Source organism: Carettochelys insculpta, chromosome 3 (genome assembly GCF_033958435.1).
Source record: "Carettochelys insculpta isolate YL-2023 chromosome 3, ASM3395843v1, whole genome shotgun sequence".
NCBI lineage: Eukaryota > Metazoa > Chordata > Testudines > Carettochelyidae > Carettochelys > Carettochelys insculpta.
The window spans coordinates 208,380,632-208,401,687 of record NC_134139.1 but is presented as its reverse complement, the minus strand read 5'-3'; the positions used below and the strand labels follow the sequence as shown (position 1 = coordinate 208,401,687).

At 56.8% G+C, this 21,056-nt stretch overlaps 1 protein-coding gene across 2 annotated transcripts in view; it reads left to right on the top strand.

The window, feature by feature from the left end:
• The first annotated feature begins 6,862 nt into the window (after nt 1-6,862).
• SCARA5 (scavenger receptor class A member 5) overlaps nt 6,863-21,056 on the top strand; it is a 122,477-nt gene continuing 108,283 nt past the window's right edge. The window contains exons 1-3 of one of the 2 annotated variants that reach the window (XM_074991512.1): nt 6,863-7,099; nt 8,312-8,429; nt 12,717-12,803. In XM_074991512.1, coding sequence (XP_074847613.1) covers nt 8,318-8,429; nt 12,717-12,803 — 199 coding nt within the window. In that variant the 5' untranslated portion in view covers nt 6,863-7,099; nt 8,312-8,317. The remainder of the gene's footprint in view (nt 7,100-8,311; nt 8,430-12,716; nt 12,804-21,056) is intronic. The other variant, XM_074991513.1, reaches the window with a different exon arrangement.

The window sequence follows — 21,056 nt, the reverse complement described above, 5'->3', positions numbered from 1 at the left end:
ATCCAAGGCCGGTAGAGCTGCCAGTCCCCCGGATTGGCCGGGAGTGCCTCCAAATCGGCATCGAGCTCCCAGTGACTCCTGAATGCACTTGGGGAGGCTGTAACAGGCTGCCCCTGGGCCCTGCACCCCCATCCCTGCCCCAGCGGAGCTAAGGCCGGATCTCTACCTGCCCTGCCTGGCTCTACGCAGCTCCAGGAGGAGAGCGGCTCATCCCTCTGGCTCCTGACACGGCAGCCCCTGCCTCGAGCACCGGCTGCACAGCTCCCATTGGCTGGGAACGCTGGCCAATGGGCACCGCAGCAGCAGTACCCACAGGCAGGCGCAGTCCACAGAGCCAACTGGTCAGCCCTGAACAGAGGAGCTGGGCGTGCTGGTCACTTCTGGGAGCTGGCCAAAAGAACTGCTGCCTGGCTGGAGCCCTCATCCCCTCCTGCACCCCAACTCCTGCCCCAGGCCTGATCCCCTTCTGCACCCCAACCCCTGCCCCAGGCACGATCCCCTCCTGCACCCCAACCCCTGCCCCAGGCCCGATCCCTTCCAGCACCCCAACTCCTGCCCCAGGCCTGATCCCTTCCAGCACCCCAACTCCTGCCCCAGGCCTGATCCCCTCCTGCACCCCAACCCCTGCCCCAGGCCCGATACCCTCCTGCACGCCAACCCCTGCCCCAGGCCTGATCCCTTCCAGCACCCCAACTCCTGCCCCAGGCCCGATCCCTTCCAGCACCCCAACCCCTGCCCCAGGCCTGATCCCTTCCAGCACCCCAACTCCTGCCCCAGGCCCGATCCCTTCCAGCACCCCAACTCCTGCCCCAGGCCCGATCCCCTCCTGCACCCCAACTCCTGCCCCAGGCCTGATCCCTTCCAGCACCCCAACCCCTGCCTCAGGCCCGATCCCCTCCTGCACCCCAACCCCTGCCCCAGGCCTGATCCCTTCCAGCACCCCAACCCCTGCCCCAGGCCCGATCCCCTCCTGCACCCCAACTCCTGCCCCAGGCCTGATCCCCTCCTGCACCCCAACCCCTGCCCCAGGCCTGATCCCCTCCTGCACCCCAACCCCTGCCCCAGGCCTGATCCCTTCCAGCACCCCAACCCCTGCCCCAGGCCCGATCCCCTCCTGCACCCCAACTCCTGCCCCAGGCCCGATCCCCTCCAGCACCCCAACTCCTGCCCCAGGCCTGATCCCCTCCTGCACCCCAACCCCTGCCCCAGGCCCGATCCCCTCCTGCACCCCAACTCCTGCCTCAGGCCTGATCCCCTCCTGCACCCCAACTCCTGCCCCAGGCCTGATCCCTTCCAGCACCCCAACTCCTGCCCCAGGCCCGATCCCCTCCTGCTCCCCAACCCCTGCCCCAGGCCTGATCCCTTCCAGCACCCCAACTCCTGCCCCAGGCCTGATCCCCTCCAGCACCCCAACTCCTGCCCCAGGCCTGATCCCCTCCTGCACCCCAACCCCTGCCCCAGGCCCGATCCCTTCCAGCACCCCAACTCCTGCCCCAGGCCCGATCCCCTCCTGAACCCCAACCCCTGCCCCAGGCCCGATCCCTTCCAGCACCCCAACTCCTGCCCCAGGCCTGATCCCCTCCTGCACCCCAACCCCTGCCCCAGGCCCGATCCCCTCCTGCACCCCAACTCCTGCCTCAGGCCTGATCCCCTCCTGCACCCCAACTCCTGCCCCAGGCCTGATCCCTTCCAGCACCCCAACTCCTGCCCCAGGCCCGATCCCCTCCTGCTCCCCAACCCCTGCCCCAGGCCTGATCCCTTCCAGCACCCCAACTCCTGCCCCAGGCCTGATCCCCTCCAGCACCCCAACCCCTGCCCGAGGCCTGATCCCCTCCTGCACCCCAACTCCTGCCCCAGGCCTGATCCCCTCCTGCACCCCAACCCCTGCCCCAGGCCCGATCCCTTCCAGCACCCCAACTCCTGCCCCAGGCCCGATCCCCTCCTGAACCCCAACCCCTGCCCCAGGCCCGATCCCTTCCAGCACCCCAACTCCTGCCCCAGGCCTGATCCCCTCCTGCACCCCAACCCCTGCCCCAGGCCCGATCCTTTCCAGCACTCCAACTCCTGCCCCAGGCCCGATCCCCTCCTGCACCCCAATCTTTGCCCCCAGCTGGTGAAAGTAGGTGGGAAATAGTGCCTGATGGGGGGACGGATGGAGTAAGCAGAGGGCGCGGCCTTGGGGGAGGGGGCGGGGCAAGGCAAAGTTATTTGGGTTTGTGCAATTAGAAAGTCGGTGACCCTCCCCCATTGCACTTAACACTGTCTCTCCTTGCCTCAGTTTCCCTCAAACTTCTCTGCCTGGGGCCCGGAACAACGTTGTGGATTGTTACTTGTACTGGCCCCAGCCCTGCTCCCTCCGGGCTCTGTACCACCCAAGCTGGGCACGAGCTGATCTCTGACCGCAGTAACCGTCCATGAGCTCCAGAGCAGCTGCTCAGCTGCAGCTGGCTGTGAAGGGGTTAACAAGCATGCGGACCGGGGGATCCAGTAGACATAGTATACTTAGATTTCTAGAAAGCCTTTGACACGGTCCCTCACCAAAGGCTCTTATGTAAATTAGGTGGTCCTGGGATAGGAGGAAAGATCCTTTCATGGATTGGAAACTGGTTAAAAGACAAGAAACAAAGGGCAGGAATAAATGGTAAATTTTCACAATGGAAGGAGGTAACTAGTGGTGTTCCCCAAGGGTCAGTCCTGGGACCAATCTTGTTCAATTTATTCGTCAGTGATCTAGAGAAAGGGGTAAGCGGTGAGGTGGCAAAGTTTGCAGATGACACCAAACTGTTCAGGATAGTCAAAACCAAAGCAGACTGTGAAGAACTTCAAAAAGATCTCAGCAAACTGAGTGATCGGGCAGCAAAATGGCAAATGAAATTTCATGTGGGTAAGTGTAAGGTAATGCACATTGGGAAAAATAACCCAAATTATACACACAATATGATGGGAGCAAATTTTTTTTGCAACAGATCAGGAAAGGGATCTTGGAATTATAGTGGATAGTTCTCTGAAAACATCCATGTAGTGTGCAGCGGCAGTCAGTAAAGCAAATAGGATGTTAGGAATAATTAAAGAAGGGATAGAAAATAAGACAAAGAATATCTTACTTCCGCTATATAAAACTATGGTACGCCCACATCTTGAGTACTGCGTGCAGATGTGGTCTCCTCACCTCAAATAAGATATACTGGCATTAGAAAAGGTTCAGAAAAGGGCAACTAAAATGATTAAGGGTTTGGAACGGGTCCCATATGAGGAGAGGCTAGAGAGACTGGGACTTTTCAGTCTAGAAAAGAGGAGACTGAGGGGTGATATGCTAGAGGTGTATAAAATCATGAATGGTGTGGAGAAAGTGAATATTGAAAAGTTATTTACTTGTTCCCATAAGATAAGAACTAGAGGACACCAATTGAGATTAATGGGTAGCAGGTTCAAAACTAATCAAAGAAAGTTTTTCTTCACACAGCGCACAGTCAACCTGTGGAACTCCCTACCAGAGGACGCTGTGAAGGCCAGGACTCTAACAGAATTTAAAAAAGAGCTCAATAAATATTTGGAGGTTAGGTCGATAGACGGCTATTAGCAAGGGGTAAGGTACGGTGCCTAGCCTTCTGTCAAAGGCGGGAGATGGATGCCAGTAGACAAATGGCTTGATCATTGTCTTTGGTTCACCTCCTCTGGGGCACCTGCCATTGGCTACTGTCGGCAGACAGGATACTGGGCTAGATGGACCTTTGGTCTGACCCAGTATGGACGTTCTTATGTTATGTTCTTATGAAACCAAAGCCCAAAGTCCCGCACAGTCCTTAAGGCTCCCGGTGCCCTGTGTGGCCTGAACACCTGCACCCTCCATCTCCCGCTGCGGGCCAGAGACTGGGGCCATGTCCAGGTTTGGAGCCCCTGGCCGTAATACAGATTAAAAATGACACACGTGAAAACAGAGTAAGGCACCAAGAAGAGTGAGCCAACATTTCAATATGTGAATGTTAATAGCCCAGTGGCCTTTTGTGTGCAAATGAACTCACTGGAGGACACGTGTAAAAACGAGCCATGGAACTGATCAGATGCCAACAAAATTAACAAATGTCTGAGTCTGAGGCCCCCTTCGTGCATGAGGCCAAGGCCAAATGGCTTGACCCTGGTTGGGAGGCAGCCGCTCTGTTTGGCAAGGCAGTACTCTGGGCAGGAACTGTGGTGAAGGCAGGAGGAGGGCAGGCTGGCTGGAGAGCAAGAGGAAGGGGCAGCAGACGGAGCAGCCTGCCCGGACTATGGGCTGGTAGGGGAACTAGTGGGGTGTGTGTGGTGGGGTGGGCAGATTGGGGGGGTTGGGTCTGATGGGGCTGGGAGGAAGAGTGGGGAGCAGAAGGCCTGTGAGATTGGTTCCAACCAGCGTTCCCTCTAATTATTTCCACCCCCTGGGTGGAATAATTTTTTTGCATGCACCGAGGCATGAGCCGATGCGCACTGCCAATAGAAACACACGCTGCCAGCTGTGGGTGGCTGTGGGTGCTCTGCGACATGGAACACTGGTTCCAAGGGGGCTGAGGCGGAGCAGACAGTAAGAGGCCCGGGGACCCGGGCAGCTGGAGCAGCGCTGCCTAGCTGTGGCTTATGCTGGCCCCGGGCACACACAACAAAGGGCACGACTCAGTTTGGAGCATTGCTGGAGCACCTCTGTGTATGCGTAAGGACGGCCCTGCACCCGTCCTGCCATCCGCCCCTTCACTTGGCTTTTCCACTGGCAACAGCCAGACGGCCGGGTGTTTTTTCCTGTGCTGCAGAGCAAAGGGCTTTGAGCTGAGATTAAGGAAAGCAACAAGAAGAAGGAACAAAAGTAAAGTCTGCGTGAGAGAGGGGTGTGAGGGCAGAAAGGGGCAGGGCCGTCAGATCCATTAATAGATGTCCAGCTCTCTGCCTTGGCATCCCCACTAAGAGCATGTGTGTGCGTGTGTGTGATTCCCTATTGTGCTCATGGGTGTGGAAATGCTGAGACCTGTGGCTGCTGTCTGCTTGCACAGGCAGAGCTCTGAGATGGGGGCAGCAAGCTGAGAGTTTGTGCATTCAATAGTCGACCCCCCACCCGCCTCCCAAAAAAAAAGCCCTGGGAATGGGATCTGTCATCCTCAGGACTTCTGGGGTCCAGCCTCACAGCTCCAGGAAGGGCCCTGCTGCTCTGACAGTGTTGAGGGCAGATGTGACCCCCTAAGTAAACCCCCAGCCCAGGAGGGCTCTCCAGCCAGAATGGAACTGGTGTGAGAGTCTGCGCATGGAGGAGAAGCCAGGCTGGGACCCTGCCAGACTGCATTGCATGTCAGCTGTTCTCAGCTTCCCAGGGCCTCTACCCAGCTATGGGGAAACAGTGTGAACCAAAGCAGCCCTGAGGCTGCTCTAACTTACAGCAGGGGCTGGGCAGTGCCCAGTGCAGACCCAGGCAGCCACGAGGGTATATAACCAGTCCCCAGCTGGCCTTTCTTGCCCCAAGCTCAGGATTGGGGTGGCTGGGGGCCTGGAGCAGCTGCCATATCACCCTGCTGGCTCCGGAGAGGCGCTTCTCCTAGCGCTAGGAGGAAACCAAAATAAACAGCCCAGCCCCTCCCTGGGCAGCTCCTCTGCACTCAGCCCCTGGAGACGAACACAGCTGGCCTTGCTGCAGCCCCAGATGCTCCAGAGCTGTTTGCCAAGGCAGTGCGTTCCTGCGGGGAGGGGCAGGGTGCCCCTGGCCCAAGGTCAGGGATAGGCAGGCCTGAGGCACAGCAATTCCCAGGGCACCATGGGGAAGGGCCAGCTGCAGGGAGTGGTGGGGTGTGGGGAGTCAGGACTGATGATAGCTCCGGTCTGCAGGGCCCTGGGTGGGGTGGCCAGGCCAGGGGCTGTCTTGTGCTCTGGGGAGAAAGGAGGAGGATCCGGCACAATTTCAGCCCCACGAGCTATGCGGGGGGAAGCGTCTCACTTCTGCGGCCAGTGTGCGCCATGGGCCAGGCCTCCACCATGCAGCTTGAGGGATTTGCACAGGCTGGGGGCCTCTGCTGAGCTGGCGGGAGGGGCTGGCATCGTTCTGGGTCTGGCCTGGCAGGGCTGGGAGTGGTGGGAAGGAGCTTCAGGTGCTGAGAAGGGGCAATAGCCACGTCCCACCCTCCCCTGGGGCACAGGCAGGGGGGCAGGCCCAGGGCACGAGAGGGGCCCAGCACCTGGGCACCCGGGGGTGCAGGGTGGATCTCAGCTGAGGCAAGTCCCTGAATATGGGGGGCAGGTGGGGGCGGATAGGAAAGCGGCTCGGTGCCAGCAGCTGGTGCTCTGCTGTGGGGGAAAAGGGGCCGGTTCCCTTCCCAGTGGGGCCGAGGTATTCAGCGTGCAGCGTCTCGGAAACACGTACTTCTGCCAAGTGGCCCGGGGGCTGGGAGCCCTGTCCCCGAACATCAGCATTGTCAGTCGTTGTCTGGGGCGGGGGACATGCTGGCTAGGTGTGACGCACGCTGGCTCACTAGTGGTTACCAGCCTCCTACTGCGCCCAGCAGTGGAGCTGCTCCTTAGCTTGCTATGGGTCCGGGTTCAAGCCCAACAGAGGGCTCCTGCTGGGGCTGATTCCCCACCGGCGAAGGGCGCTGGGGGGCTGGTCTCTGGCAGGATCGCAGGCGCGGGCCGGCCAGTGTCCCAGGCACTAGCCAGGGAGCCGGGTTCTGTTCCACGGCCGCCCTGCGTGACCCTGGGCAAGTCACTCCCTCTCGCCGTGCCTCAGTTTCCCGCTGGCGGGTGACTCTCCGCCCGCGCTGCCGAGCTTGGCCACAGGGGGGCGCCCGGCCCCCAGCCTCGCTCCTGCGAGCGCTACAAAAGTCCCCTGCCCGGGAGCAGCGCAGCGCAGCCCAGCCCAGCCCGGGGCTCCACCAAGCATCCCCGCTCTCCTGGCCCCGGCCGGGGGCGGGGGCGGGGGCGGGGGCTGGGGCTGGCCCCGTGGAGCGCCGGGGTCTCTCCGCCCCGCCGGACAGCAATGGGAGCCGCTGCCGGGGCTGCCTAGGTCTGCTCTGCGTCGCTTCCCCGAGCCATGCTGCCCCCGGGCAGCTAAGGGGCAGCCCCCGCCTTGCAGCTGCGAGCCCTCGGCCGGCAGGTGAGTCGCTGCAGGGGACCTGCCAGGCCAGCTCAACGCCCCCCCCGCCCCGCCGCCGGGCAGGGCTCTGGCCCTGGGGGTCCCCTCCAGGCTGGGCCCTGCTCAGGCGCCCCTGGGGTCGCTGGCGGGGCTGCGGGCGGCTGGCCGAGCAGGGGAGATGCTCTTCCCAGGAGCCCGGAATGTTTGCACCGGGGCAGCTCGTCGGAGGAGCTGCGGGGGAAGGGGTGTTCTCTCCTGGGGAGTGCCGGGCTCCGGATGTCCAGCGCTGGTTGTGGGGTGTAGGGGTTAGAGCGGAACGGGGAGCGGGGGTTGGCAGTGGGGTGGAGTGGTTAGAGCAGGGGGGCTGGGAGCCAGGACGCGGGGGTTCTAACTCCGGTTGTAGGGAGCTGTGGTTTGCTGTGGGGTGGAGTGGTTAGAGCGGGGGGCTGGGAGCCAGGACGCGGGGGTTCTAACTCCGGTTTTAGGGAGCTGTGGCCACTGTGTCTGAAATCCCCGTGTGGGACGGAGGTCTGTGTTTTAATACCTGCCCAAAGAGGACCCTGGGCTGCCCCAGCTGCAGCCACCTCCCCTTGGGAGGGGTCTGAGCCATCGTCTGCAGCCCAGTAACCTGCCCCGTGGGGTAGTGTGACGTAACTGACACGGCTGGTGACTGCGCCAAACCTGGGCTGGAGCCACACTGGAGAGATTCTGGGGACCTCAGCTCACCCCCAGCTTGGCAGCACGAGGCCGTTCAGCTCCAGCACATCTGGCCTCTCGGCAGCGCCGCTCAAGCCTGTGCAGCTGGCTGGGGAGAGCAGTACGGCAGGAAGAATCCACGTGCTGGGACAACCCCCGTATTGCCCTGCCCTGCTCCTTCTGCTCCCAAAGCGCAGGTGTCTCCTGCGTGAGCGAGTGGAGAGCTCCGTCGGCTGGCGGCAGTAATAAGTGCTTTATCCTCCCCGTGGCCCAGCCACTAGGGGGCGCCAGCTCACCTGGCTAGACACACAGGTCCCTGTGCAAGCTGGGGACCAGAGCAGCAGCAAGGGGAGGCTGAGCCCGGTGGGGTCAGGGTTACCAAGGGTTGTACCCCTGTGTTTTAGGAGAGCTCAGTGGTGACAGTTACAGGGCTGAGCCGGCGGCGACAGGGATGAAGTCCCGGTTTCTGCTCCTGTTCTCTGTCATCTATCGCCCACCTCGTGCAATCTCTCACTGCTCCTTCCCTTGCCGCGGCAGGCGAGGATGGAGAACAAGGCCATGTACCTGCACACCTTCAGCGAGCGGGAGAACGGGTCCATCTTCGAGGAGCCGTTTGAGGGGAGGAACCTGTCCAAGCTGAACCTCTGCGAGGACGGTAGGTGCAGGGGGAGCCGCCCCAAGCAAAGGCCTTCACATGCTCTCTGCCCAGGGAAACGGGCACCGTCCCCACTCCCTGGGGGCAGGCGCTCAGCGGGAGCTGGAGGGAAAGCTCACGGTTGGCTTGGGGTGAGGAGCAGCTCCCACAGCGATGGACCACTCAGCCCTTCTGCTGAGCGGCTGCATGCAGGGAACTCACCGCGACAGCTGTTCTCTGCAGCTCTGGTCCACAAGGGAGCTGGGGAACTGAACCTCAGGCCAACTGGAGCGGTGGTGCTGGCCGGTGCCAAAGGCCCCGGAGTCCTCCCCATCATCCATTGCCTCTGAGATGTCTCAGGGTGGAGCGAATAGTAAAGGTCCCAGACCAGGCAAAGCTCCTAGGACGTGGGGACTTTGAGTTTCCCCCTCCCCCTTTGGAGGTGTCTTCCATCAGGCGCAAGAGCAGAGGTTTGTAGGGATCTGTTCAAAGCCAGGTCGTGAGTCAGAGAACCATAGCAATGCTGGGCCTCACTCAACCCCCCAAACCCCATTCGGTGGCACACTCCCTAGCCAGAGACCTCCCCATTTTCTCACTGTGCATTTGACTCTGTTGTCCTGCGTGATGTATTTCACGTTCCTCTGTTGAATCTCTTCTTGTTGGTTCCAGACCAATTGCCCAGTTCCTCAAGGCCGCATTGAATTCTAACCCTGTCCCCAAAGTGCTTGCAACCCCTCGCAGCTGGCTGTCGTCTGCAGATACTACACGCAGACTTTCCAATCCACTGTCCAAGTCAGGAACGAAAACATGGACAAGTGCCTGACCCAGGCATAGGTGGTTCTGGGAGAACAGGTCCCTCCTGAACACCTGGCATTAGGTTGGGCAGTGTGCTGGCCTCCTGAAGCCCAGTCAGTGCCTTATCAGACATGGGAAGCCTGACTCCACGCTCCATTCAGGCGAGCTGCTGCTCTCCAGAGCAGGCTGCATTGACTGACCTCACCAGGGCAGGGCCAGCTGGAGCACAGGTGCAGCTGCAAAGAGAGGGTGGAGTGGAAGGGGTGGGAGCAGGGACTTGTTTCTCCATCTGGTAATGTTCCCAGGTGGGCGTGGAGAGTCCAGCCATCAGCGGCAGAGCTTGGGTCTTTGTGCAGCTGGCTGCAGCCCTTCAGTCCAGGCCTTGCTGCAGAGCACAGCTAGTGCCTGCCTCTGCACGACGAGTTAGGCATGGACCGAGTCAGTGCGCACGCAGGACGCACAAGGGGGCAGAGCGTGGGGTGGAGATAACGTTTTGTAGGTGAGTATTAAAAGTCATTTGTAAAAGTGGCAGCTGTTGAGCCGGCAGCTCCCTTTTCCCTGTGAGCCCAGCTGAGCCCCCCACTGCCTCTCCGTCGAGCTGGAGTCTGTCCCTCCTTGGGCATCCACTGTTTCCCAAAATACAATCCCCAGCGCTGGTGTGGTCCCATTGAGAGCACAGCAGGTTCCTCAGCTGCAATCGAGGGCATCTTGGCCCTGCAAAATCTTTACAGGGGGCTAAGGCAGGGGAAGGGAAGGCCCCAGCTTGACTCTCAGATCCCAGGGGAATCTGCACAGCTCAGACCCTCTCAGAGAAGAGCCAGGCATTGGTGCTCCAGCTTGTGCGCTGATCTGACTAGGAACCAAGGTGATATTTTAAATGCTGGTTAGTAGATGGAGCTTGGGGATGGGCCGTAGGGACTTTCTGCCCGCTGCCTTGTGGCTCAAATCCAGCCCAGGTGACCCCAGAAATCAGACCTGATGATGAAAGCATTGCGGTTGTGCGTGTGTTTCCACGGAGGCCAGCTAACACTAGGGATCCTGCTAATTTTCCATCTGTGGAATAAATTTTGTTGTGTGCACCAGGGCATGTGCAGACGAGCACCACCAATAGAAACACAGGCTGCCAGCTGTGAGTGTCTGTGGGTGCGGGTGGCAGTCAGCGCTCTGCTACTCGGCTGAGCGGCACCTGAATCTCTCCTGGGCAGTTGCCCAAGCGCTCAGCTGACAGGGAGCACTGGCTAACACCCCAAACAGCATTGCCTTCTTCGCATTTGTCTACAGCCCAGTCTTGGTGAGTGTGGAAACAGCCAGCGAAACGCTCCAGCCAGTTCCCCATTGCTGTGTAACTCTCTATCACTGACTCCCACCACATCCAGCCCGCACGCGGAAGGGGAGATGGGGAACCCAGCTTACCACAGGGTGGCTAATTTCTGCCTGGACCGATGAGTTTGGGGCGGTTCCGTTCATCTCCGAGCAGCCAAGCGTCCCTCTGGGGGGGCACCTCCTCTGAGACAGGCACAGATTGGGCCCTGGCTGGCAGGCTCAGTGGGAGTGTCTGGAGCTGAACGAGACAGAGGGAGGCGACCCCCTCTCGTAGTGCTGGATACTGGCAGATAGGCAGGGGCTGACCGATCGGCCCCGGCTTCCTCGGTAGCTGAGGGAAAGGCAAGTAGCGTGACAGGCTGTCCTGGTGGGGCACGGAGCAGGACTGGCGGCTTTGTTGCAGGAGGCTCTGTTTTTAAGCCAGGACTGGCTCCACCTCTCAGCTCTCCCTAGGCTCACCTCCAGCAAGAGGGTTTATAAGAGGCTCCTGGAGGGCTGGCTGCCCTGGGAGCACAGTCAGATTCTCTGTGTTGCAGGGGACGGCTCTGAAGCTTTCCCAGCTCCAGAGGCTGGGTGGGCTGAGGGCAGGGTCAGAGAGAGCAGAAAGGCCACACTGGGTCAGGCCGAAGCTCCATCCATCCAGGATCCTGTCTGCCGACAGTGGCCAATGCCAGGTGCCCCAGAGATGGTGACCAGAACAGGTGACCTATCCCATCATCCACTTCCCGCCTCTGACAAACCAAGGCTGGGGACACCATTTGCCCCTATCCTGGCTAACTGCCATTGATGGATAGTAACAGAGAGGGAGCTGTGCTAGTTTATATACTATCAAAACAAAAAAGCAGCCCAGTAGCACTTTAAAGACTAAGAAAATAATTTATTAGGTGATGAGCTTTCGTGGGACAGACCCGCTTCTTCAGCCCATAGCCAGACCAGAGTAGACTCAATATTTAAGGCACAGAGAACCAAATATAGTAATCAGGGTTGACGAATCAGAAAAATTATTATCAAGGTGAGCAAATCGGAGAGTAGAGGGACGGGGGAGGGGTGAGTCAAGAATTAGATAAAGCAAAATATGTAAAAGAGCCCCTATAATGAGCTAGAAAATTGCCATCCCGGTTCAAACCACATGTTAATGTGTCGAATTTGAATATAAAAGTGAATTCAGCAGCCTCTCTTTCCAAACCGCTGTGAAAATTCCTCTGCAGTAAAACACAGACTTTCAGGTCGTTAACAGAATGGCCCACTCCATTAAAGCGCTGGCTGACAGGGTTGTGAATTAGGATTGGTTTTATGTCTGTTTTATGCTCATTAATTCTTCGTGTAAGAGAGTGTGACGTCTGTCCAATATACAAAGCATGTGGGCATTGTTGGCGCAGGATGGCATATATGGTGTTAGTTGAGGAACATGAGAATGTGCCCGTGATCCTGTGAATAACCTGGTTAGGTCCTGTGATGGTATCTCCAGAATAGCTATGTGGACAAAGCTGACAACGGGCCTTGTTGCAAGGAAACAACAAGCCATTGAGGGAGCTATCGTCCATAAACTTATCCGGGTTTTTTTGATTTTTGACCCTTGCTATAGTCTTGGCCTTCCCAACATCCCCTGGCAAAGCATTCCTCAGGGAGACTGTGCATGATGTGAAGAAATCTTTCCTTTTGTTTGTTTTGCACCTGCTGCCTGCTAATTTCCTGGGGTGACCCCTGGCTCTTGTGCTAGTCACACCACATGAGATTATATGGACCTGTCATATCCCACCTTCGTCGCCGCTTTGCCAGGCTGAACGGTCCCAGGGCTTGTCTCTGCGAGTGAGCTGGGAGCAGCCCAGCTGTGCTGATGCAGCTGCGCCGCTGTAAGACCACTCCAGCGGCTGCTCTGTGCAGGGAGGAGGTCTCCTGCTGACTGAATAAAGCCACCTCCACAAGGAGCAGTCGCTGGGTCAGTGGGAGAGTTTCTCCCCCAGGCAGGGTGCTGTCCACACCAGCACAGCTGTCAGTGTTAAAGAGGTTGCTCGGGGCTGTGGGTTTTTCATGCCACTGAGCAATATAAGTTAGACCTATGGAAGGGGCAGTGCAGACAAGCCCTGTCTTCTCGTTCTCTCCTCAGCCGGCAGCTGTTCCATGCCCCTCATCCTTTCCGTGGCTCTTTTCTGTAGCCTTCCCTAGCCTAAGACATCTTCTTTTACACAGGCGACCCGCTCTGCCCCCAGTATTCAAGATATGAGTGTATCGTTGTCCTGGCAGGACAGGCTGGTGGGAAGCCCCTGAAAGCAAGAGGTGAGTGTCAGTGGTCTCATTGACCCACTGGGGAACACCCCAAACAGCTGCCATGACCGCCCCCTGTCAACTATGATCAATAGAGTGGCAATATGCTCTTTTCTGTCTGAGTCTCTCCCACTTCCCTCCCAGTTCCCCCTCTTCTCTTGGCTCTTTTGATTGCCCAGTGAGTGGGTGTTGGTGTGACTACCCTCAGGCAGGCTTGAACCTGGGAAGCTTAGCACAGGCGCCTCTACAGCGTGAGCTAAAGGCCGGCTGGCTCTCAGCTAAGGCTGTACAGGGCACTTTTTCTTGCTCTGTGACGTGGACTATTCACTACTACATGGGCCAGTGACTCACACGTAGGTGTGTGGGTTACATTTGCAGAGAACTCTCCACCACCACCCCGAGATCTCTCTCTTGTGGGGCACCTGCTCCTGTAGACCCCATCGTGTTGTATAAGTGTTGGAGTAAAGTCTGGATGCTGCATGTGAAGCAACAAAGTTTTATTACAACCAGCTGGCAGAGCGATTCTGAACTTGGTTGAGTTTCAGAGTGCACCGATAGGCATCAAGTTGTGAGTGGTTATATAAAAAACTGATAGGTAGAGGAAAGAATAGGAGCAGAGAGTAAGGAAATGAGCATAATCAATGAGCAATCAATGAGCAATCCAGATGAATTAAGGAACAATCTGGGAGTTACAGGGAGTTTCCAGAGTTACAGAGAGTTGCCGTGCGCAGTTTACAGAACATTTTATCTATAAACAACAAGTCCTTTGAAGAGTGCAGTCGTCAACACCGACGTGCAAAGCGGTGAATGTCTCGTCTGGCATCCTGATGTAATCCTGGCACAGACGTGACCATTCGTAATATCTCTACAGAATCAAAGCAAGCGGGCAATGCAAGATCAAAGCAGAAGGTCGCGAAAAAATTGTGTCAATCACCCTTTAACTATAGTCAAATTCCCCTTCCCGCAGGGTCCCTTCTTGGAATGTGGCTGCCTAGGGAGTTACTTACACCAGCTGGGACGCCTTCCCCAGATGGCTGGGGTCGGGGGGGCTTACCAGACTCCATTATGGAGCAGTGGTTCTTAGCAAATATCATGGCCTACTTCTGAATTTTATCCTATAAATGAATAATTGAATACCTTGTTTTCCAATGTGCATTCATTTGCATTTGTCTGCCATTTTGTTGTCCAGGTTTGCGAGATATCTTTGTGACTCTTCCCATGTAAACTGACTTCTCTTGAGCAGTTTTGTATCATCTGCAGATGTTGCCATCTCCCTGTTTACCTCTTTCTCCTGAGCATTTGTGAATATGTTGAATGATTGCTCCCCATACGGACCCCCTGGGGTCCCCACCAGTTCCCTCTGTTCCCTCAGACAGCTATCGATTCCTACCTTTTGTTTGTTAGCAGAGAGGGAGCCGTGCGGGTCTGTATGTTCAAGAACAACAAGAAGTCCTGTGGCACCTTAGAGACTAACAGAGATTTTGGAGCAGAAGCTTTCGTGGGCAAGGACCCGCTTCCAAAATGTCTGTTAGTCTCTAAGGTGCCACAGGACTTCTCGTTGTCTTTTGTTTGCTGTCTTTTCACCAGTGACCGTTACCACGAGAGGCCTTTCCCTCTTATCCCGCGGCAGCGCCCGGGGCTGTTGGTGAGGGACCTTGTCAGATGCTTTCCGAGAGGACCCTTTTGCACTGGCCTGTTGCCTTGCAGCACATGCTCTGATAAGCCTCTGTGTGTGTGAGTACTTCCAGCTGGATGGAACTGAGCTGCTCAGCCAGGGGCAGCCTGGGCGTTGGGCACCCAGAAACCGAGGCCTCTTTTGGGATGTCAGCACCGCTTGTCTGGGGTCGCACTGCACATTAGGGGCAGGTCTGAACCCAGGACGTGCACATCCCAGTGTGACCGCTAGGCTGCACATTGTCCCCTGAGTGTGCCATGAAATGGTTGTGTCCTGACAATAGACTCCACCACCCCACGATTCCTTGTGAGCCGAGAGAGCTGCCCCAGCCCCCTGACTCTTCGGGGCAGGAGTAAGTCCTGTACTCTCGGCTTGGCTCAGCCGCCGGAGAGCATCTCAATTGGATCACACCGATCCTCCCACCCACGGTGCAGGTGTGATACAGCAGCCTGCTCTGCCCGGGGTAAAGTTCCCTGCTTTACAACCCAGCCATGCAGCGCGGGGGCATTTCTGACGGACTTGCCCTGCCTGCCCCCGTCCCATCCTGCACACCCAGAGCCATACCCACCCTCCCACCCAATTGCAGTAACACTGTACCACCTGGCGACTGTTTCTTCCCTCACTGCCACGAGAGCTGCACCTCCACCAGCCTCACACCCCGCGCCGCGCTGCCCGGGCTAACGCTGCTCTCCCTGGGAGTTAATGTGTCCCCCTTAGCCCCCGGGGCATGGCACTGGCTTGCCCATTTACTGCCAGCAGCTCGTCTTTCCACTGGCACTTTGTTAACCTGTCCCAAGGCCTGTGTGGTCTGGGGGAGAGCACAGGTCTGGGAGCCAGAGATGTTGCACTGGAAAGCTGTAGTTACCAGGAGCTACCAGGAGCAACCTTCAGCAGAGGCTGCATGGGTAATGGGCGGGGTGGGCGTTGTTCCATGGGACAGGCACAGAAGGGGTCCGGCTCTTCCTTGGGAGGTACATTGTTCCCAAAGCTCCAAGAGCCCAGCCGGTTGGGCTGCTTTGCCTGAGTTGGCCTTCGAGGGACCCGAATGGCCTGCATGGCCACCGGAGAGTGGCTGAGCATTTCTGCTGAGCCGCCGGCTTGAGTTTGGTGTGGTTGTGCCAGCAGGAGACCTGAGGGCAGCGTGTTGCTGTGCGGCGATCCTCCTCGCTCCCTCTCGGTGACAAACACCAGAGCACTGTGGTGGTTTCTGGGTTGAGGAGTGAAATTCCCTTTTCTTGATTTCCCCCTTCCCTGCTGACGTGCCAAAGTTTGACCAAACTCCCGGACCTTCCTTCTCACCTTCCTAACCATGGAGCATCCGCTGTATGTCCATCTGTTTATGAGTCAAATCCAAACCTAGACTCTCTCTCCTGCACACACTTTTCCTCTGGGCAGAGGAAGAGGCCAAACACGGCTGAGATGTTACGCACCATCTTTGTTCTGGCCGGTGGCCCTAGGAAAGCAACAGGCTGGGATGCTCGCTGATGTGAAAAACATGCTAATACTTCTGGGAGAGGTGCATGGACGCCTCATCCTGCCACCTCTGTAACCTGGAGAGGGACAGTTGCCCACAAGACGTCATGCGGTTTCCTCCTCGCCACAGTCCCAGTTTGGTGATTTACATAAGAACAACCACACTGGGTCAGACCAAAGGTCTATCTAGCCTAGTGTCCTGTCTGCCGACAGTGGCCAATGCCAGCTGCTCCCGAGGGCACGTCCAGAACAGGGAAGCATCAAGTGATCCATCCTCGGTTGCCCATTTCCAGCCTCTGACAAACAGAGGCCAGGGACACCATTCCTACCCATCTTGGCTAACAGCTACTGACGGACCTATCTTCCATTCATTTGTCTCGTTCTTTTCCGAACCCTGTTAAAGTCCTGGTCTTCACAACCTCCTCTGACAAGAATTCCACCGGCCAACCATGCGCTGTGTGAAGAGCAGCTCCCTTCTGTTGGTTTTAAACCCACTGCCCATCAATTTCATTTGGTCGCCCCCCAAGTTCTTGCGTTCGGGGAGGAAATACATAACCTTTCCTCATTCACTTTTTCCACACCAGAGCCAGGATTTCATGGGCCTCTATCATATCCCCCCTTTAGTCTCCTTTTTTCTTAGCTGGAAAGTCTCCGTCTTCTGAATCTCCCTTCACGTGGCGCCGTTCCAAAACCCTCATTGGTTTTGTCGCCCTTTTCTGAACCATTTCCAATGCCGAGATATTTTTTTGAGCTGAGGCGACCACATCTGTGCGCCGCGTTCAGGATGTGGGCGTCCCATGGATTTATACAGGGGCAGTAAGATATTCTTGATCTTATTCGCTATCCCTTTTTAACAATTCCTGACATTCTGTTTGCTTTTTTTGACTGCTGCTGTACAGCGAGTGGATGTTTTCAGAGAACTGTTCACAATGACTCCCAGATCTCTCTCTCCAGTGGTTATAGCTAAATTAGGCCCCATCTCTTTGTAGGTATGGTTGGGATTATTTTTTCCAATCTGCATTACTTTACATTTGTAGTACCCAGAGGCACTGAGACCTCATCTGGGGTGAGTGAAGGCTCTGCTCTACAGCCAGCTGGCCGTTGGCTCAGGTGGTAGAGTGCAGGGCTTTAGACCCTAGGCTCTATCCCTGGAGCTGGCAACCCCAGTCTGTCAGTGTTACGCATTTATCAACAATTGCTCAGATGAGTTTCTGTTTGTGGCCAAGAGATCCCCACTTCCTCCTGAATGCAATTGGGTGTGGGCTGTTGCCTCTGGGCAAGGCAGCTTCCTTGGGCCTCTTTCACTGGAGTTCCAGTCAGGTTTTGGACTCAACAAGCTGCAAGCCAGCGAGTGCTGGTGTGCTTTCCACTGGCCTGGAGCAAGGCCACCAGTCACTCTGCTTAATGCATGGCTGGAAGGCACTCACAGCTGGAGGAGCGCGGGCTGGGCACTGACAGGGGACAGAATAACACCAATATTGACTCTTGTTCAGCATGCTGCATTGGTAGATCTCCAGGCACTTCACTTGTTATCCCATGGTGCATGCAGGCAGAACAAAGGTTCAAAGAGGAGAAGGACCTGCCCAGACCAGATCAGTAGCATAGGAGGGAAGTAGCCTGATTCGCAGGCCAGGGTTCTGTCCTTTAAACCAGTGTATCTCAACCTTTGTTTATCAGAACTTCTTTGCAAAAAATTGTTAAGTACTCCCTGACTTCTCTCGCATGCCACTCAGGGTGCAGGTACCACCAGCTGAGAAACATGGTCCCGAGGTAATCTGCGGTTTTGAAACAACTACCAGCCAGGCTCTCCAGATTGTCAGGAGTCAGATTTGTTTTCCTTACCCCCCAGTTACCCCTCACTTCAAAACTACTTACTTACAAACATCTCACAGCAGACTACCCCTAAAAACTTGCTGACTGCCTACCATCTTGTTATCAAAGACATTAATTAGAATAGAAATATTGTGCTTACATTTCAGGGTAAGGCATCTGGAGCAATAGAAACTAGTCATTGTCTGAATGAACTTTTAGATGGTACTGACTTTGTACTGATTTTGCCAGATGATGAGCTTTCATGGGACAGACCCACTTCTTCTGTCCCACCACAGCTCAGCGCCTAACAAATCATTTTGTTAGTCTTTAAAATGCTACAGGGCTGCTCTTTGGTTTTGTTAGAACACAGACTAACACGCCCACCTCTCTGTGACTTTACTAGAGTTTTGTATGTGGCCTGTTGCAACACCAGGCCAATCTCTAGATGAGTTGATGTACCTCATGGAAGGCTTTGATGTACCCCCAAGGTACACGTACCCCTGGTTGAGAAACACTGCTTTAAACCCCACTGCTTTATGCCTTTGCTGTCTTCCATGCTTATTTTCAAATGGAGCTGAGAGTGGTGTGGTTCCTAGAGGGCCCTGGCTCCTCCGATGAGGTGGGGAGGTGGCCTGAGGTGTCCATAGCAGCAGTTGCAGTCTTAGCTGCTGGCAGGCAAACCTCGTAGAAGAGGCAGAGTCCTGGGATGGATGCCAGCCATGCACCTGAAGGTACTTCCCAACGGAAGTGCCACCAGCACCCAGGCACGTGGCTGGTGCAGCCGAGCCGTGCGGGAGAGATGCACCCACAGCTGAAGCCGTGCCAGCTTTCTGCAGCAGGAGAGGCAGGTGGGCCCGATTCTGCAGTGCAGGGCTGAGCAACGCTCCCCGGTCCCAGGAGGAGGGAAGGCTGACGAGGAAGGCTGGTGGGTGAGTGAGAGGCTGGGAAGCCCCAGCTGTGCCACAGGCTCCCCGAAGAAGCACTCTGCAGAGTGTAGCAGTGGGGCTGAGCCTCAATCTCTGTCCTTCTGCCGGGGACAGACATGTCTCCACCTCCAAGGGGGACGGCAAGATGACAGCCAGAAGCAGGGCACGGCAAAGGCATAAAGCCGAAGCTCCTGCCCGCGGCTCACATGAGCAGAGACGTCACGTGGGGCTCAGGGAGCCGTGGGGAGACCCACAGGGCTGTGGGGTGATGACTCTCTGGAGGTGACGTCTGCCGGCTGGGGCTTGCTGAAGGTCTTGTTGTCAGCGCCTTGTCCCACTGCCCATCTGCTGACCTCACTAGAGCAAGGGTAGCAGGCTAGTCATGGGCTACCCAGGACAGGTCTGTCGACCCTGGGCAGGAGCGCTCCATCTCTCAAGGGGCAGGCTGGGTATAGTCAAGGAGGCCCTGGGGTGGGCAGCTGGAATGGGCCACTGAGCTCAGGTGGGAGCAGGTCTGACGACGAGATTTCTCCTTCCTTGTTTCAAGGCAACAGGCTCGTTTGGGTTCGTTTGTTTAGGCCCAGAGCCTTTCTAGGGAACCTTCTGCAGCGTGAAAGTTAAGAAAAAGCTGTCAAGTAGCACTTTAAAGACTAGCAAAATAGTTTATTAGGTGAGCTTTCGTGGGACAGACCCACTTCTTCAGAAGTGGTCTGAAGAAGTGAGTCTGTCCCATGAAAGCTCACCTAATAAACTATTTTGCTAGTCTTTAAAGTGCTACTTGACTGCTTTTTGTTTTGATAGTGTATAGACTAGCACGGCTTCCTCTCTGTTACTATTCAACGTGAAAGTTAAGGTGAAAGTTTGCCAGAGGCTGCAGTACCACACCTGGACACCAGGGGGCAGGCAGGCACGGGCACACCTTTACAGCCATGATCCCCAAGGTTTTCGGCTCACGTCCCCCTGCTTCAGCCTGCAGCTCCCTCCTGCAGCTGGGGCTGGGGCCAGGCGGAGGGCCAGGACCGGGTGAAGCCCAGCATGTCAGACCCTGTGAGCAGGGGTGGTCCCGGAGCCAGAAGATCTACACTGCAGTGAAACAGCCCCTTAGCTGCGATGGAGTCAGCTGGCACAGGCCAGCTGGGGGCGTCCAACTGCAGCGTGGACACACCTTAGAAGGCTGTGCCTGGGCTGAAGTCACAGAGCGAGCCAGTGACTCACATCCAACCCCTTACCTCTAACCATTAGCCCCAGCCTCTCCCCGTTCAGAGTACCCCTTCTTCGCCTGCTCTCAGGTGTGGGGAATTTACCACTAATTAGGTCCTGGCATGCCGGGGGGAGGGGGTTCCTTCTTCAACCTTAGGGAGGCGTCATGGGCCAGGAGACTGTGCCATAAAGAGCTGCTTGATGGTGGGAACTGTAGAAACATCCAGGAAATATTGCAGTGCTGTAGCAAATATCTGGCCCCCTTGGCGGTCAAGAGGGGCTGAGAATGTCACAGCAGTAGCAGGGATGGAACTGGGCTCCCAGAATGCGGTTCCGAGCCACTTGAGTTGATGGTGGATCCCCATTAGTTGCTTGCAGTCTAAGGCTCGTGACACACAGTTGAACTGGTGTGATGTCACCCCACGTAGGGCAGGGGCAGGAAAGCCAACATATTACAATGCAAGTGCTGGCAAATGGGACACCAGCAACTCTGGGCAAAGCACGGTGAAGGGGCAGGAGCTGGCTGAGATGGGAACCCCCCAGGGATGGTTGGGTTTCAAAGTTCTTCAGAGGGTGAAATATTTGCTTCCCCTTTTGGTAACTGAGGAGAGCAAACCCCACCTCCCGGGCTCCTTTTCAGAGGTTGTGAAAGCCCTGCTTGCACAGCTGCAATCCTTTCTCCACCCCGAGAGCAAGGGAGACGGGCGTGGGTGGTTCGAGGGCTGAGGCCAGCTCCTCATGGGCCCTCGGAGGCCCTGAGCTAAGCCTCACGTCAGATGAACCATCACAGCAATCCTCCTTCTGAACCCCTGGCTCCATCTGTTTGGCCCGCCCGGGCCAGCAAATTGGAACCACGTGCTGCTAATGAATTGCACATTGACACAGTGGGACAGCTTGGGCTGCTGCATTTCACAGCTTCAGCCCTGCTCCGCATGGCCTCCTAAAACAACGTTTCCTTCAGGGAGACGGCCCCGCCCCTGGCCAGGCAGTGACCTCAGCATGTGATCATTTCACGAGCCATCTGCGGATGCTCTACGCCCAGAGTAACCCTTTGGAGCGTCAGGCATTTGCACTCAGGTTCCAAGGAGCGGGCAGGGGCTGGTACTGACGGGTCCCCAGCCGCTCCTCCTCCCTGCTCACCATTCAGCCTGGTTTACAGGCGGCGTGGAGCGCCCTTTG